General features: G+C 45.4%; 1 protein-coding gene across 3 annotated transcripts in view; it reads right to left on the reverse strand.

The window, feature by feature from the left end:
• Positions 1 to 18,858, reverse strand: part of Srgap3 (SLIT-ROBO Rho GTPase activating protein 3) — a 226,136-nt gene that overhangs the window by 61,610 nt on the left and 145,668 nt on the right. For all 3 annotated transcript variants that reach the window (XM_004835263.4, XM_004835262.4, XM_004835261.4), the window contains exon 4: positions 14,132 to 14,194. In XM_004835263.4, the coding sequence (XP_004835320.1) occupies positions 14,132 to 14,194 (63 nt within the window). The remainder of the gene's footprint in view (positions 1 to 14,131; positions 14,195 to 18,858) is intronic.

The following is an 18,858-nucleotide window of genomic DNA, read 5'->3' on the forward strand; positions in this document are numbered from 1 at the left end:
ACTGGTGTGAGTCTGCATGGATGGATGGACAGATGGGCAAGTATGACTGTTGATCATGCTATGTCAACTTGAATGGATTAAGAAACACCTACCAGATTAGTACAGCACAGCTCTGGGTGTGTCTGTTGATGATTGACATGTAGATCAGCAAACCTAGGGAGGAAGACCCACACCAGTTGTAGGCAGCACCAACCAAAAGGCTTGTAGCCTGGAAGGAGTAAAAAAGGAAAGAAGAATGTGTGCCCCTTTTGAAAAGTTCCAGTCTTCCTGTGTGGGTGCATCCTCTGCTGCCATCTCCATTGGACATGCGTCTCCAGGTGTTCCATGCTTTCAGCTTTCCAATGCAGACTCACCAGTGACCTCCCCCAAGCTTCCTAGCCTGTGACTTCAGACTGGTGCTGCATCCTTGATCCCTGCGGTCCTGCAGCCCTCATCTTTTTGGCTGCACAGTTGCTGGATTCCGTTCTTCAGTGCAGACAGCAGTCTCCTGCCCCTGCCTCTCTCAGCTACTTACAAAACCCCTTGCGAAATTACATAGATATTTCCCATGGATTCTGTTCCTTTTGAGAACCCTAACTAGTACACCAAGTGAATGAAAAGAGAAAGAGAGGAGAGAGAATGGAAAAGGCATAGTTCTGGTGAGCTTGTTTGGGCAGAAAGTGACAGCTATAGCCTCAGTCCTGAAATACGTGTTGAGAAGTTCATTATGAGCCAGTTGTTGGGGTAGGTTTTATTACCAGGACATGCTACAGTGTAGAAGACACATGTGAGTCTCTGTCCTCATAGAATCACACTGTGGTAGAGAAACAGATGGCTACACATGTGATTATCACATGACTGTGTAAGTGCCACAGTGAGGGACATGCAAAGTGCCATAGAAAGGTTTCCTGGAGGAAGTGACATTTAAACTGAACCATGGAGGAAAAGCTGCATGAGCAGGGCTTGGGGTGTGGTGCAGCATCTCCAAAGAAAGAAAGATTGTGAGTGTTAAGTCCAGGGGCAGCAAGAGCTGGAAAGGTCCAAGAAACATCTTACAGGTAGAAGAATACCAGGTGTGTGTTAGAGCAATAGCCGTCAGAGGCATTGCCTTGTCCTCCCCCTCTACCCTCTCAGTGGACATTTGCTGTTTTTCTCTGCCCAGAACTACCTAGTCCTTCTCCAGGAATAATTTCCTGATTATCTTTGAGGAAATCCCCAAAATTCCCCTCCAGCTATTCTCAGTCCATGTGGTTCATGGGAAATTGGCATCACTCTCCAGTCCTGAGGTAGACATGAGACTCAGGTCTGGCCAGTCAGTAAACATTATGCTAACCTGGCCTGAATGATTGGGGCTCTATATCTCAGCCAGGCCAATCAGAGGCTGCCTTGAGGCTATGCTGGAAATACCATGAAGGGATAGCTCCCTTTCCATTATGTAGAACGAAGGTTCTCTTTTCATTGGAGGAAGTGACCTTGCAGTCCCAGGGTCATCTTTGTTACCACATGGGAGAAGCCTGAGATCATGAAGCCCACACAGAAGAAAATAAAACCAAAAGGAGCTAAGGTTTGTGCCCAAAGAAAGATGGATGGATAGATGGATGGATGGTTGGATGGATGGATGGATGGATGAAAGGAAGAGAGAGAAGGAAGGATGGGAGAGAGGGAGGGAGGGAAAGAGGGAGAGAGGAAAGAATTGAATAAAATGGAGCAGGTGAAGTTCTATTGTCTTGGCTCTAGTGAGAGTAATTGGAAGGGAAAATACAGCTATACCTTCAATTATTAATTATTTACTGAGATGTTTAGCACATGTCAGATGACACACCAATGTGCTTGACATACTATGGTGTAGAAGACAGAAAGACCCTCTGTCCTAGCAGAGCACATTCTGTTGGTGCGCCAGACAAGGGTGGGCGCCCCTCGATCCAGCTATGCCTGACTTCCTGTGTAATTCCCACAGACTCATTTTTACATCACCAGGGCTGTGGTTTGAAAGTGTTCCCCATGGTGTAGGTGTCAGGAAATTATTCCCTAAGGCATTAGCCTCGAGAGGCGGTTAATGTCATTATTACAAGATGGGTTAGATTTTGCAAGAGTAGATTTGTACAAAAGCAGGCAAAAGCAAGCCTGGCTCCCCCAGCCCCCCTGCTTGCTTCCTGCCATGGGGTGGCACAGCATGAAGGCCCTCACCCAGCACTGGCACCATCCTCTGGGACTTTCCAGAACCATAAGCCAACAAAATCTCTATTCTTTATAAATGACCCATTCTCTGGTATTCAGTTATAGTAGCACAAAACAGACTAAAAGCAGCTGGCTTGCCCTGGATTTCTTCTGTCCCTCACCACTGGATGAGCCTAAAAGGCAGGCCTCCTTCCCTTCTACCTTACCCACCCAAATCAGCCCCAGCCCCAAATGGCAGTTCAGCGCTGACGGTGAACAGGACTGGCTGGCAGAACAGGAGTCCCTGTGTCCTGGACCTGGCTGTCACTTCCCTGCCATTGCATGTGCATCCCTTGGCCTCCCGGATGCCATTTCCTTCCTGTCACCTCCCTGATGTCTAGCAGACAGCATCACCCCACCCCAGCCCCCATGCCCCCCCACACTGTGTCACACTGTCGAGTGTGTTGCTACCTCTCACTGTCTAGACATAGCCGACAATCAATAAAAACACTCTGAGTGTCTCTGAGGGAGAGTTGGAGAGCTGAGGCAGCCATCCAGAGTGAGACCTCCTCTCCCTGTCCTCTAAGGACCCCCCACACACCCGGCCAGTACTTGACAGCCTGGCAGAGCTGCCCTGGTCTGAGTCTCCAGGTTGGGCAAGTGGCAGAGGACAGAAGCTTGCTGGAACCGGTCGGTTCCTTCACTCCAGGGAACTGGCCTGAGCCAGGGTTTCAGGACACAGGAGGAGGGAATTACTTGTGTGAGCAGGATGACTTTCAGTGTCACCACCAGGTCGTTAACCCCTCAGTGCTCTTGTGTATCCAGAGGGAAGACTCAGGCTGGTGCCAATGAGTCTTGTGCCACAGCCACCAGTGAGTGTGAGCCATACTGCCCAGGCTCCACCGCTTGCACAGCCCTTCTGCTGACCACACTATCTTTTGTTTGCTTATGGGAAACAGAATCCTCTTCCAAAATAAATGTATGGGGCACTGTGGGCCCCAAGCATCTGTGAGTTCGCATCCTCTGATTCAACCAACTGCAGGAAGAAAATATTTGGGGAAAAAACTGCATCTGTACTGATTACATGCAGAATTTGCCCCTGTCACAATTCCTTAAACAATCCAGTATCACAGCATTTGCATCATGTTAGATAGACATTGTAAGTCATCTAGAGATGAGGTGAGAAATATGGGAGGATCCAATAGGCTCTGGGCAAATAACACTACACCGACTCCCACAAAGGACTTGGGCATCTGCAGGCTTGGTATCTGCAGGAGACCCTGGAGCAATCCCTTTGTGCATACTGCAGGACAACTGCAATGGACATATAATCATATAAATAGTTTTCATGTATTATTTAAGTAGCTCAGGGGAACGATTCTGCACATGGACTCTGGCATAGTCTCAGCCACTCTCCAGCGCAGTGACCCTGGGGTGCTCTCTGGGCTCTCTGTGCATCCCTAAATGAGGTGCTGATAATCTCCCCTCCCTTGAAAGGTTATGGGGGAGATAAAGAGCATTAGCACATGCAGTACTCAGAGCAGTGCACAGTCTGTGGCAGGCACCACGCCTGACAGAAGACTGCCAAGACACAGCTCCAAAGGAAGCAGCAGCGCAGGCCTCCAGGGTCTCCCCGTGTGTAGACTGGGCTGGTGGGGGCTGTTGTATATGTGTGCGGACAGGTGAATCAGACATCTCTGGGTGGAGATGCCACTACCTACACACTGGTAACCTAGTGACTGAGGCTTTGAGGGGGAAGAGGAGAGAGTACAGCAATGGAAGACACATTTTGCTTTACATCTTGTGCTGTTTAATTATTGCTCATTTTGTTGTTGTTGTCTTACCAAGTGCAAGTTTAATCTACTCTAACTGTTGAGGGAAATGACTTTTTTATTAGCGCATGCTTGCATTACTGAATGGTGGTGCTCATTTGGGGTAATTGGTACATCAATATAACATAGCGTGTCATTTTCAATTCCTTTCCCCTTGCCCCTTCCTCCTCCCTCCCCCGGGCCCCTTTCTCATCTCCAAGAGTCCATCTTCTAGTTAAGGAAACTAGTTTTTAAAGAGGAAAGTCTTCTAGCTCAAGTCTGGAGCATGTGTGACAGAACAGGCCTGATGGGTGGAGGCCGAGGAGGCAGTGGCACTTTTTCAGACAGAATCTTCTTAGGGCTTGGACTGGCCTGGTGGCAGGGGAGGATGGAGGAGAAAGGAAAGAATCAAAACAATGCGGAAAAATATGCACACTTCATCCTTTCCCAAGACACAGTGAGGTAGTATGGATGTTTGCCCGGCATTGGGTAGTCCCTCACAACATTCTCTCCACAGTGCTATCCACACAGATCAGTTGGGAAGTCCCATGGCCCAGGAAGGGCTGGCTCAGGTTTCCCCGGCAGGGCTGTGAAGCCAGGCCCAACTACCTCTAATTTGTTTTTGTTTTGTTTTACACAAAGCTGCTTTCCCACTAACTGAATAAGATTGGAAGGATTTTTTTTTAAAGAGGGGTGGGGAGTGATCAATTTAGAGAAAAATGTGAAGTGACAGAGGGTCCAGTGGTGGGCTGAAACTATAGGGTTGTGCCTAAATGTCGTTCTAGAAACATGGAGAGCCTGGGCTGAGCTGGGACCTGGACCCAGGTGCCTGGGCTCCCCGGTGCGCTCTCTCTCTCTCTCTCTCCCTCTTTCCTCTCTCTCTCTCTCTCTCTCTCTCTCTCTCCCCCCCCCTCACCCTGGGGGTGGACATCAGGATAGAGACACCTTGGCCAAACTTTATCTAGCTGCCCAGGTGGATTTCACATCCCTGAGCCCATTGCACCGTCAAAGCAAGGCTTGAATCTGAAAAAGGTACATCCTGTTCTGCCTGTGTCTACCTGTCCCAGTCCTGGGTCCCTCTCCACCTCATCCTGGGTTTGGAAGGCAGGCCCAGTAGCCCAGCCTGGGTGAGCTTGGACAGAGCTGCTGAGCACAGGGAGCACTGCAGTAGTGGTGCTGACATGTAGGCTGGTTAGTAGCAAAACAGATGCATTTCGTGATCTGGAACTGTACTGAAAACATAACCGATTCTTAGCTGAACAATGAAAACAATTGTTTTCTGGATGTTACCTTGTTTTGTTTTTGCCACTTCAGAAAAGACTGGCACAGTGGTCAGCAGTCCAAATCTCTGCCCTCCTGCATCCCAGGATGATACATGATCAAAGGCTGATGGGAGTCCAGAAAAAGAGGGGTGAAGTTGTGTACATGTGTGTCTAGTGTGTGATGCATGTGTGTAGATGTGTATGTGAGTGTGTATCTCCATGCTGCAGAGAACAGAGTACGTTGAGGTGATAGGAACTGGGCAGAGGAAGGCTGGCTAAATGAATGAGTGAAAAAAATGCCCCACCGTGCAGTCTCCTCTGCTCCTTCCTGGTCCCGGTCAGGCACCAGCCTTCTCTGTACAGCAGGTGGCAGGCAGCCTTTCACTCTGAGCTCCCGGCTGTCACACCCAGCAGTACCCCAAGCAGACTACCTCCTTATAGGACGTCAAACAGGAAGAGGGGCTTCAAGGGTAATCTCTTCTCTACAGCATTGTTTGTCAGTTACTCCGTCCTGATGCTGGGGCTGTGGAACTGTGGATCCGTCCTGATGCTGGGGTCTGAAAAGGCCTGTAAATGTCATGGTGACTAGAAAGCTCCAGCAAGTGAAGCCCACCACTGGAGGCAGAGAGGCACCGTGCCCTGAGTAACCAGGTGGTGGTGGTGGTGGTGGTGGACAGCTTGCAGACACAGCCTCGGTAATTCCAAGCGTCGCTGCAGACTTGGCCCATGGCACTGTGACTCTGCAAGGACTGCCATGGAGAGGAGAGGCTGCTTTTTCACCCCATGACCCTGGGCTTGGCTGTGGCCTGCTTTGGCTGATGGAATATTACCACATGCAGCACAAGCAGGCATCTGAAAAGTGTTCACATACTGAGACTTGCTCAGGTTGGGCTCATCTTTGTTAATTGGCTAGAAAATTGTGACCACACTGAGTGGCTGCAGTTTAAGCAGGCCAAACAGCCAACCTACAGGATCACAAGTGAGCAAAGTGATAGTTGTTTTAAGCCACTGATTTGTTATGCAGCAAGTGATGATTGATACAAAGGCCCTGAGCAGCAAACTATCTACTTCTCTGCCTTAGTTTCTTCATCAGTAAAATGTGTGAGTATTAATGCAGCAATACAAAGTATCAAATACACCATGGAATCCATCCTTAGCACTCACTAAACAGCCACAGTTGTCATCAGCATCCCTGTTTGGGCACAAGAGAAGGAGGTCCGAAGAGTTTGACTTGGCCCAGCAGGGAGGTGGTGCAGCAGGACCCTTCAGCAAATCCCTTCACTCTATTGTGATCCTCTGCTGAGAATTTCATTCTCTTCCTCTCTTTCCCTATGCTTCTTTAGTTCCTAACTTTCCAAAAGCACCCCGCCCATATTCACTTTTTGTCTCAGTGGCCCATCTGGGACCATCACTTTTCTGAATCCCAGTCTCTCTCTCTCCCCCCCCCCTCCTTCCTGCCTTCCCTCCCCACCCTCTCCCTTACCTTTTCCCCCTCTCTCCCCCAGTCTACACATTTGCCCTGAGGCATGCTGACACCAGCACAGTGCAGGCCCTGGGCACACTTTGAGAACAAAGCCCAGCCCACAGAGCTCACAGGCAGGTGCCTCTGTGTCAAGCTGTATCACCAGTCTACACACTTCACTCTCAGCCCAGACTCTGCATCCCTTGTGTAATGCGGTGCTGGGCCCACAGCAGCAGCCCAAATGCTTGTGCTTGCATTTCTAGGGAACTACAGTTGCCCCTCAGTATCCATATGGGCTGGTTCCAGCACCCCCCTTCCAGCACACCAAATTCCTAGGAACGCAAGTTCCTTATATGATGTGTGTGGTATTCACATCACACCCACACACATCCTCCTATGCACTTTAAATCATCTCTGGATTTCTTGTAACGCCTAATACAATGTTATACTATGTAAATAGTATAACATAAAGCAGTTGAAGTAGTTGTTACACTGACAAAAAAAGTCTGCACGTGTTCAATACAGATGCAATCTTTAAATTTTATTTATTTACTTATTTACTGAGGCCTTCATACTTTACTAAGTTATATCCCCAGTCCTTTATTTTTTTATTTTGAGACAGGATCTTGGTAAGTTGCTAAGTTGCCCAGGCTGGACTCAAACTTTTGATCCTCCTGCCTCAGCCTCCCAGAGTGATGCCATTACAGGCATGGGTCACAATATTTTTTAAACAATACTTGTGATCTGTGGTTGATGGAATCCTCGGATGCAGAACTCACAAATACAATGAGCCAATTGCAATAAAGACTCAGTGTGTAGCACACAGCAAATAACCTGGGGTGGGGGTGTTACTGTCTCCCCAGAACCCCTCTCCTACAGGCATCGAAAGGAGAGCTGCTGCCCTGCCCTGTGGACAGCTTGGGCACCTCTATGCAACCCCTGCTGGACTCAGAGCACCATGAAGGACACAGAGAGATGCTGCCATGCTCCTAATTGTGCAAACCACCAGGCTGCAACCAGGGCCAGGCATAGACAGCAAAGATCCAAGAGAGCTTTGCACAGGAATTGTAAGAAGGAACTCAAAGACCTAAGGTGGTGACTCTCTGAGTGGAGGGGTTTGGTCTGAGCCTCAAAACCGGTATGATATGGACAAGCAGAGGAGGAAAGGGGGCAATTACAGGCAGATGGGAAGAAGTGGAGATGGAAAGTGATTGGGACTGGAGAGAGAGAGCCAGAAAGAGGCGCCCCCTGGAGGTGGGGGCAGGTTAGAGACCTGGTGAGAGTGCAGGGTCCTGGGTGTGGTGTTCAGGGGATGGAACGCTGTGAACGACTGTGATCCCTTCAGAGAGGGTCTGAAGAATACAGTAAGGGTCTATACTGAGGAACATCCAACGTGACCAAGTCCTTTACAGAATTCTCAGTGGGGAAATTCCATTCGGCCTCACACACCCCTCACCTCCACTTCCTCCTTGGTAAGTGTTTATATTGGCCTGTTCCACACCCGGGAAGTGTGAAACAGTGATGATTAGGGGCACAGTAACATTCAGAACCTCTGAAACACTGAGCCATTTTGTTCTAAGTATGCCTCACACAAGGAGAGCCTGGAGTCAAGTATTTTAGGCCCTAAAAGAAAATAACTTCCAACCTAGACTGTTGTATCCTGCAAAATTATCTTTCAAAATCAATAGGGAAATTAGATACTTCCATGACAAAGAACACCTGAGAAAATTCATGAACACCAAACCAGCCCTACAAGCAATTCTAAACAATATCCTAGAAAAAGACAATGAAGATCACAACTCCATGAGGCCCAACAGAGGGAAGCCACCAGGCAAGATAAGAAACTAAAGGTAAGGAGGGGCGCTGGCAGGGATTTAGCTCAGTGGTTCCGTCGCTTGTCTTGCAAGCTCAAGGACCCAAGTTCAATCTCTGGTACCAAAAAAATAAAATAAAATAAATAAAGGTAAAGGGGGGGGGAACAAGAAATAAAAGAGCCAACAATAGTAAAACATCATGACAAGGATGAGTCAATATCTCTCAATTATAACTATCAATGTTGATGGTCTCAATTCACCAATCAAAAGAAATAGACTGACAGAATGGATTAAGAAGCAAAATCCAGCAATATGCTGTATACAAGAAACATACCTAACTCAAAAAAGAAATTAATAGACTGAAAGTAAAAGGATGGAAAACAGTTCTCCGTGCCACAGGAACCCAGGAAAAAGCAGGGGTAGCAATTTTATTTGCAGACAAAGTAGATTTCAAACCAAAACTAATTAAGAGAGACAAAGATGGTCATTACATCCTTGTGAAGGGAACAATCCAAGAGGAAGAGATGACAATCCTAAATATATATGCACCAAATACGAATGCCCCCAACTATACAAAACAAATATTAATGGACATGAAAAACCAAATAAGCTCTAATACAACTGCAGTGGAGGATCTCAATACCCCATTATCACAATTAGACAGGTCATCTAGACAAAAAATTAACAACAAAATTCTAGAACTGAACCAAGCTATTGAACAAATGGACTTAATAGATGTTTACAGAGTGTTCCACCCCAGAAAATCAGAATACACATTCTTTTCGGCTGTACACGGGTCATTCTCCAAAATAGACCAATGCTATAGCACTCATAGGACATGTCTAAGTAAATGTAAAAGAATTGAAGTTACCCCCTGTATATCATCAGACCATAGTGCAAGAAAATTGGAGATTAATGACATAAGAAACTGCAAAATTCCCACAAACACATAGAAATTAAATAACACCCTCCTGAATAACCAATGGGTCACAGAGGAAATTAAAGAAGAAATTAGACAGTTTCTACAAGTAAATGATAATGCCAGCACAACATACAGGAATGTATGGGACACAATGAAAGCAGTTTTAAGAGGGAAATTCATAGCAGTGAATCCCCATATTAGGAAAACAGAACTCAAATAAGTAACCTAATGCTGAACCTCATGCTCCTAGAAAAAGAAGAGCATAACAAACTCAAAGCTCATACAATAGAGGAAATTATAAAGATCAGAGCAGAAATCAATGCAATGGAGATTAAGAGAATGATACAAAAAATCAATGAATCAAAGAGTTGGTTTTTTGAAAGAAGAAATAAAATCAATAAACCTTTAGCCAACCCTATCAAAAAAAGGAAAGAAAAGGTTCAAATCCATGCAATCAAGAATGAAAAAGATGAAGTCACAACAGATCCAGCATAAATCCAAAGCATCATCAATACCTACTTTGAGAACCTGTACTCTAATAAAATGGAAAACATAGAATAAATGGACAGATTCCTAGATACATACGAATTACCAAAGTTAAATGGAGAAGATATAGAAATTCTAAACACCCCAATTACAATGAGTGAAATTGAAAATGTAATAAAAAATTTACCAACAAAGAAAAGCCCAGGTCCTGATGGCTTCACTGCTGAATTCTACAAGACATTTAAAGAAGAACTATCACCATTACTCTTTAAACTCATCAAGGAAATTGAAAGGGAAGCAAAGCTTCCAAATTCATTCCTGGAAGCAAGTGTTACCTTGATTCCAAAACCAGGGAAAGACACAACCCAAAAAGAGAACTACAGGCCAATCTCCCTAACGAATATTAATGAAAAAAATCCTCAAGAAGATACTGGCAAACAGAATACAGAGGGTCATCCAGAAGATCATACACCCTGACCAAGTTGGATTTATCCCAGGGATGCAAGGATAGTTCAACATTTGTAAATCAATAAACGTAATACACCATATTAACAGAGTCAAGGACAAAAACCATGTGACCATCTCAATAGATGCAGAAAAGGCATTCGACAAAATCCAACACCCATTCATGACAAAAACCCTACAGAAAATTGGAATAGAAGGTCTTTATCTCAACTTGATTAAGGCTATGAAAAACCAACAGCCAACATCATACTAAATGGTCAAAAACTGAAAACTTTCACGCTAAAATCAGGAACAAGACAAAGGTGCCCACTATCACCACTCCTGTTTAATATCGTTCTTGAAACATTATCCACAGCAATTAGAACAGAGAAAGAAATAAAAGGAATAAAAATAGGAAAGGAAGAAGTTAAACTGTCATTATTTGCTGATGATATGATACTTTACATAGAAGACCCAAAATACTCTGCCAAAAGACTTCTAGACTTAATTGACAGATTCAGTAGAGTAGCTGGATATAAGGTCAACACTCAAAAACCAATAGCCTATTTATATACAAATAATAGATTCACTGAGAGTGAAATTAGGGAAACAATTCCTTTTACAATAGCATTCCCAAAAAATGAAATATTCAGGAGTCAATCTAACAAAAGAAGCAAAAGACCTCTACACTGAAAACTATAGCACTTTGAAAAAGGAGGGTATAAGAAAATGGAAAGCCAGGGATTTAGTTCAGTGGTTTCACAGCCTACTGCGCATGCGTAAGGACCTGAGTTCAATCCCCGGTACCAAAAAAAAAAAAGAAAATGGAAAGACATCCCTTGTTCCTGGATAGGAAGAAACAATATAGGGAAAATGGCCATACTTCCAAAACTGTTATATAGGTTTGATACAATGCCAATTGAAATTCCAACAATATATTTCACAGAACTAGAGAAAACAATCCAAAAATTCATTTGAAACCAGGAGAAACCTAGAATAGCAAAACAAATTTTAGGCAACAGAGATATGGCTGGGGGGTATTACAATCCCCAACTTGAAACTATACTACAAAGCTACTGTGATTAAAAACAGCATGGTACTGGCAAAGAAACAGACCTGAGGATCAGTGGAATATATTAGAAGATGTAAGAACAACTACAGATATGCTCAGCCACCTCATCTTTGACAAAGGAGCCAACCAACCTCATTGGAGGAAAGATTACCTATTTAATAAATGGTGTTGGAAAAACTGGATTTCAACCTGCCAAAGATTAAAGCTAGGCCCATACCTATCACCATGCACTAAACTAGGATCAAAGTGGATTAAAGATTTAAATATCAAGACAGAAACACTAAATTTGCTGGAAGATAAGTTAGGTAGAACTCTTGGAGACATAGGTATAGGAAAAGACTTTATGAACAAAACCTCAGCGGCAAGGGAACTTGCACAAAGAATCAACAACTGGGATCTCATCTTATTAAAAAGCTTCTGCACTGCAAGAGAAACCACCAACAGAGCTAAGAGGCAACCTACAATATGGGAAAAAAATTTCAGCAACTGTATCTTAGACAAAGGACTACTATCTAGAATACATAATGAACTGAAAAAAATCAGACCCCTCAAATTTAAAGACCCAATTCAAAAATGGGCATCTGAAATGAACAGACATTTCTCACACAAAGAAGTAAAAGCAGCAAATAGATATATGAAAAAATGTTCAACATTACTGGTTACTAGAGAGATGCAGATGAAAACAACACTGAGATTCCACCTCACCCCACAAAGAATGGCTATTATAAAGAAATCATCCAATAACAAATGCTGGTGGGGGTGTGTGGAGAAAGGAACCCTTCTCCATTGTTGGTGGGAGTGCAGACTGGTGCCACCACTGTGGAAATCAGTATGGAGATACCTCAAAGAACTAGGACTACAGGTCCCATTCGACCCAGCTATCCCCTGCTGGGTATCTTCCCAAAAGAATTAAAAGAATCATACCACAATGATATATGTGCACCCATGTTTACAGTGGCACAGTTTGTAATAGCTGAAGTTTGGAAACAACTCAAGTGCCCATCAACTGGAGAATGGATAAAGAAGATGTGGTTTTTTTATAAAATGGAGTACTACTCAGCCATAAAGAACCAGAAACTAGAGACATGTATAGCCAAGTGGATGCATATTGAGGCCATCCTCTTAAGTGAAATAAATAAGACACATATGTGTAAATACCAAATAGTCTCTCTAGTGTGAGAAACTGAAAGTGTAATTTAGGATACACACGGATGAAATGGCCTAATATATTTCTTGGATTGTGTTTCCATCAAGTGTCATATGACTGTATCAAAATTTAAATTAGGGAGAAGTTTGGCTTATGTGGAGTATGCTAGCTAACTGAAGGTTTTTTTCCAGACGACTATTTGTTCACTGTTGGTTTTGGGGATCTTTCTGAAACAAATCACATCCTCCGGTGTCTTGTTGGTGCTTGAGATTTTTTTTAAGGTATATGGAAAAATGTTTAAGTGCTTTTCAGTTTTGTTTTGGTTGAGTTCTACTGTATCTGAATATTATTGTAATTTTTTCCCTTGCATTGTTCTTCTTTGAATGGTTTTAATTTCTGTATTTGTGTGTGTTTGTTAATAAAGTTATTTTTAAATAAATAAAAAGAATACAGTTCTTCCTTCACACCAGGAATGGCCCAGCTGAAAACTCCAGGACTCAACTTTTATACCCTGAAATCATAGAACTGCAAGTTTCAGCTTTTATCTAAGAACTCTCAACCCACTTACTGATTGGGAAACTGAGGCCCAGAAAAGCAAATGTTTTGCTCAGAGTCCCTACAGTGACTGAGGTCTGAACGAGACCTTTGACCTGAGGTCCAGGCCCTGAGCAAAGACCAGTAGCTCCTGAAGGCTCTACTGGCACTGGCTGTGCAGGAGGCAAACAGAGAAAGGTTAGAACACCAAAGAGCAGAATCCCTCACACACACGCATGCACACACACACACTTCTAATGAGTTTTGAGAAGAACTTGTGCATATTTGAGACATAACGGTCCCACCTGGTTCGATTGTCACTGGGGGGGCTGTCACCCTAGCTACTGTGAGGACCCCTCCCCCAATCCCAGGCCATTCATGGGCCTCTCCACATCCTCACCAAGGAAACCAAAGGTTGCCCAGAACACAGTGCTCCTGCACCCCACCCTTGGAGTTTGCACCCTCCATCACTTGCCAGCTTTGATTCTAACACACATCTCAAGTGCAGTCAGATCGTGCCTCTCACGTGATCAGAAGCTCAGCTCAGCACCAAGCTGCACTGTCCAAAGGCCATGCCCAAAATGGTGGGAGGGCTCACCCCATCACCTCAGGTCATCCTCAGGCCAGGGCTTCCTTCTGTAGATGAGGATGCTGAGACACAGGTGAGCTGTGCTCCTGCTGAGGTCCCAGGTCCGTGGAAGTATCCTGTGCCACCTGACTCCTAAGCCCACATCCCAGCTATCAGGAGCCTTCATGCTGTGCTCCTCCAGCCCTACTTGACATTCTTTGCTTTCCTAGGTAACACATTCCATGCCTGACAGGTCACTGGAATCTCAATAAACTTTAACCAGCTCGACACGCTTAGCCCCATGCCAAGTACAAAGCATCTGAAGCTGAGGCTATGTGTCAGTTCTTCCCAAAATGAAAACCCCCTGTCACTCCAGCACAAGACACAAAGGTCCATGCTCACCCCAGGCTTCTGCACCCCCTCCACACTGGGTGTTGAAGACAAGCAGCCCAGATCCCCACAGCAGAACTTACTGTGTACAGCTCGTTGGTCACCTTCAGGAGCTCCTCGTGCATCTGCAGGCCAATCTCCTTGCTCTGGAATGCAAAGGAATGAATGTCACTACAGAAATGACCAACATCTGAGGAGATGGAGACCCTAGTTACCCTGACTTCACCACCATACAGTGTATACACACAGAATTACACTGTATCCCATAATTGTGTGCAAACATTAGGTGTCATTTAAACATTTCTTAAATATCAGAGGGAGAAAAGTTTGCGGGTTGCAACTACCACTTTGTTTTTAACATAGGAAGGGCAGGAATATCTGGAATAGGGTAAGAAAGGGTGCAGAAATCAACATAAACATGTGTCCATGATACAAATCCCCAGAAAGAAGTTCCTTGCAAAAGGAATTTCCTAGTAATATCATTTGAGGAACTCTGTACCTCACTTCCTTACCCTTGTGGCTCAGAGACTTTAACATACGAAAGATTCTTGAAAGCCCCACAGAATCTTTCTTTAATTCTGTGTCCTAAACTGTTACCCCAGAGCATGTGTTCCTTCCTCCATATTTATTAACATCTCAAGAGAATGGGGTTACATGGGGCACTGTTTGAGAAATAGTGATCTAGCATCTCATGAGAGTAAATGTGTTTTGGTCTTGATTTGGTCCCATGCTTTTCTATTCCTTATTCTTTCCCTTTGGAATAGGAGTGGTTACTCCATGCCATTGTACCTTGAGATTATATAAGTTGTTTTTTATTCTTTCACGGGTTCATAGATAGGAGTTTGCCTTGAGGTTCAGAAGGGACTCTGACTCAGACTTGAAGAATACTAGAACTGTTGAGACTTGCAAGAGGGAAATGGTGCATTGCTCAGTGTGCTCAGGATAGCTATATGATGTTCATTATGAACTTGCTATGGTCTTTATTTGAGATTAAGTATATTTTAAGGAGATGTGTCTGGTTTTCAAGTTGACAAGGAGTGGATTGTGACTGTTCATTGTGATGTCAACCTGATGGGATTAAAAATGTTCAGGGGATCAGTAAGCACCCTCTGGGTATTTGGGTGGTCACAGAGGTGTGACCTTGGGTACTATATACAGTCCCTAGCCCCTTCCTCTTTGGCTCTGTTTTCCTCCCCTGCTTCCTGCTGCCACACTATTTTGCCATGAAGTTTCTGCCTGGGAGCCAGCTGACCTGGCCTGAACCCCTGAAACAGTAAGCCAAATTAAACCTCTGCACCTTTAGCTGTGGGTGTTAGGTATTTGTCCTAGCAATGGAAAATCTAACACCAGTTTAGGCCTCCTTCAAGCTCCAGTGGCTAAAGAAAGGGGACCTAATCCAAAGTGAAGTGGAGCCTGTGCAGAGCTTCCTGTGCAGAGCTTGCCAGGGACCTTCAGCAAACTCCACACATTCATAATGGGGCTCAGTGAACCCAACCAGCCACCCCCACCTCCTCTTCTGTGAGACTCTCTGAGCAGTCAGAGTCACAGTCTCCCCTGTGGCTCCTACCTCCAGCTACTCCAGACTCTCAACACCTCCCATGCATCCTCTCTGTCCCCAGACTCACTAACCTCTCTAGTATCTGACATCCTGTTTCTTACATTTATTTTTATGATCTAAACTTTGTCACAGACAAATGCACATGGCTCAAGAAACTAGTAGCCAGCAGAGTTAGAAAGAAAGATCAAAGCTTGAAGGCTCCCAGAGCCCCACGCAGAGAAACTACAGAGAGTTTTTCAAATGCCTTCCAAAAACAGTCTATGGATGTATGAACATACATTTGGCTACCACACGTTGTTTCATCACACAAATGGGAGCATACTATGCACACACCTGTCCCTTGCTTTTTCTACTTAACAATAAATCTGAGAGTTTTCCCATTGCAACCCCACTTCACATTGCTGCCTGGGATTCCATATACCAGGTGCATGCTGATTAATTTAACCAGCTCCACAGGGATGAACATTTAGATGGCTTCTGGTGTCTTCAAACAATGATATGATGAGCATCACTGTACCATCACTGTGCCCACGGGCACAGAGCTCTGCAAACAGGGACCCTGTCCCAGAGGCAGCTCTGCTGGGAAGAGTCCTGCTTTCAGAATTCCTCCAGCCTTGCCTCCCAGACCCTGCCCCAGCTGACTGCCCCACACACTCCCAGTGGCCATGTCTTCAGCTCCATGGGCCTCTCTCCTGGGTTCCATCCTGCTTGATCTTGAGCCCAAGATCAAAGACTTATGTCTTTAGCTGTTGCAAAACAGAATGGACGGGATGTTTCCCAGTCACATCAAACTCAAATTATTAAAAAGTGAACTCCAGGGCTGGGGATTTAGCTCAGTGGTTTCACCGCCTGCTGTGCAAGCGCAAGGACCTGAGTTCGATCCCTGGTACCAAAAACAAAAAGTGAACTCCTGAAGAAAATTCCCCCACCCCCTCCATTTTGTACGCTGGGATAGTATCTTCCTTGCCAACTGGGTTTATCTTTGACACTTTTTTATCCCTCTTCTTCAATTCAACCAATCACTATGTCTGCCTTCAAACTGCCAGTCCTTTGTTCTCTGTAGCAAGCAGCGGGAGTTCCCTGCCTATCAGCCATCCTGGCACTCCCTGCTCCTAGTTCAGCCACACATCTGCCCCAGGATCCATGCCTCCTGCCTGGTTCTTCCAGGAAAGCTGATCCTATCCCAGCTCAACATGGCAGATTTTTCTTTGTGTTATTATAATCCAGGGCTAAATATATGACTTAACTGGGCTGCAAAGAAGGACTTGTGTGGTTGAGAGGGGTTAGCCTTTCTACTGTGCTAGCAAAAAACATGTAGCCCCAACTGCTACTGCAGGCATCTTAGGACCAGAAAAGAAGCAGCCTTAGGACAAGAGAGAACAAGAAAACTGGCTCCTTATGTGACCTCCTGCACACCTGCCTGAACTGAGAACCCAAAGTCTGCCTCCCAGCTCACTTACTTGTGTGGCTTTATTGGCTAAGCCACTTTAAGCTGGGTTCTCTGTTTCTTGCAGGCTATAGCCCCCTAAGGGATCCAGTCTCATTTGCACTCCCAGTTCCTGAACCAAGCACATATTCACTCTAGACCCAGGTCTCGCTCTGAAGCTTGTCTCTTTGCATTAAGCGCTATTCTGCATGCCCACACCCACAATCTCCTACACACATATTTTACTGTGTACTTCCAAATCCTCCCCACTGTTTACAGGATCAAGTCCCAGCTCCTTAGCTTGACATTCAAGGCTCATGTGACTTCCACAACCCATACTTATATACTAGAAATCATGCAACTTCCACTTCCATGTACACAGTGGAGGGATAAATTTTGGAGCCACAGTGACCCAGTTTGGAGGTGAGGCTTTGAGTCATTTACCCTGTGGCAGCTCAGCTTCCCTGCCTAGCTGTGAAATGAGAGCTTTTTTCTGTAAGCAGAGGTGTGATAGTCTTTCCAGTCTGCTGGCTTCATCCCTCACCATTCATTTCCTCTGATGGAATATAAGCCCCTTGAGGTCAAAGACTTTCTTTCTGTTGGTAGATGCTCCCAACCCCCAACTGCTGGGAGTACTGCTGGCCAATGCCCGGAGCTGAGTGTGCCCTGCAGGTATGGCCTGAACAAGGGAACAGAACAAGGTGTCTGGTCCTCACCCATCGGGACACAGCCTCACCCAGACTGATCATCATAGGGAATAGAAACTGAACTCCCTTGTTTCAACCTGGACATCCCTGAGAGGCTGTTCATCTTTAGGGCCCCTACAGTGCTGGCAGAGGCTTCCACTCAGGCTGCCCACTGCCTTTCCTGCCCTCCCACAAGCACTCCCTAATCATTCTCCTATGACCCAACTCAGATGCTTCTCAGTCTGCCTGTCAGTAGCCTCTGCAACATCTTTAGTGCCCCTTCCCACAGCCCAGCACAGAGCCTGTCACATTGTGGGTACTCATTAAATGTCTGTTGAATGAAAAAATGAAGGGGCAGTTCCTTTGAGCCTTGGTTTCCTTATTTGTAAAAGTGGTTGATGTGACAGGGATCAGAGTTCCTGTGAAGATGGAAAGAAATAATACACATGGCACCACTGGGCCCTAGATGGGGCACAAATGAAGTACTCATAAAACTCGCATAGGCTGAACCAACACTCATGAGATGCCAGCAGTGAGACCAGAAATTCATCCAGAGGGGAGAACACAAACCTGACTCTTTCATTATCTCCTCCATTCACAATCTCCCAGGTTGGCAGAGCAGAGGGTCAAGAACTCACGTAAGTCTAAGGCAGAAGGCAGAAAGGAGCATGAAAGAGCATGAGGTGGAGAAACTGGGGAGTGCTCCCAGAGCCCTCTCACCTGCTGTGGATGTACACAGACTGTCTGTTATGGTTTAGATCTAGGATGTCCCTCAAAGGTCTCATGTGTTCAGAGGTGGTGCTTTTGTAGGGCTGTCACACTCATCAGTGAATTGATTCATTGATGAGTTCACAGGTGAATGTGCTGCTAGGAGGTGGGCCCTGGTTAGAAGAGGTGGATCAATGGGGTCATGACCTGGAAGGGTGTGTTCTGTCCCCTTCCCCTCTCTCTGCTTCCTGGATTCCATGAGTTGAGCAGCTTCCTCTGCCAGGCCTGTCCACCATACTGTTTCTGTGTTGGAGCCAGCCAACCATGGACCAAACCCACTGAATCCACAAGCCAAGTGAAGCTCTCCTTTAACTTATGGGTATCGAGTATTTTGTCCCAGCAATGAGAAGGCTGACTAATCCATAGCCTTCG

The sequence above is a fragment of the Heterocephalus glaber genome, unplaced genomic scaffold (assembly GCF_053883595.1).
Source record: "Heterocephalus glaber isolate CG9 unplaced genomic scaffold, H.glaber_assembly_v1.0 deba00000122, whole genome shotgun sequence".
NCBI classification, from domain to species: domain Eukaryota; kingdom Metazoa; phylum Chordata; class Mammalia; order Rodentia; family Bathyergidae; genus Heterocephalus; species Heterocephalus glaber.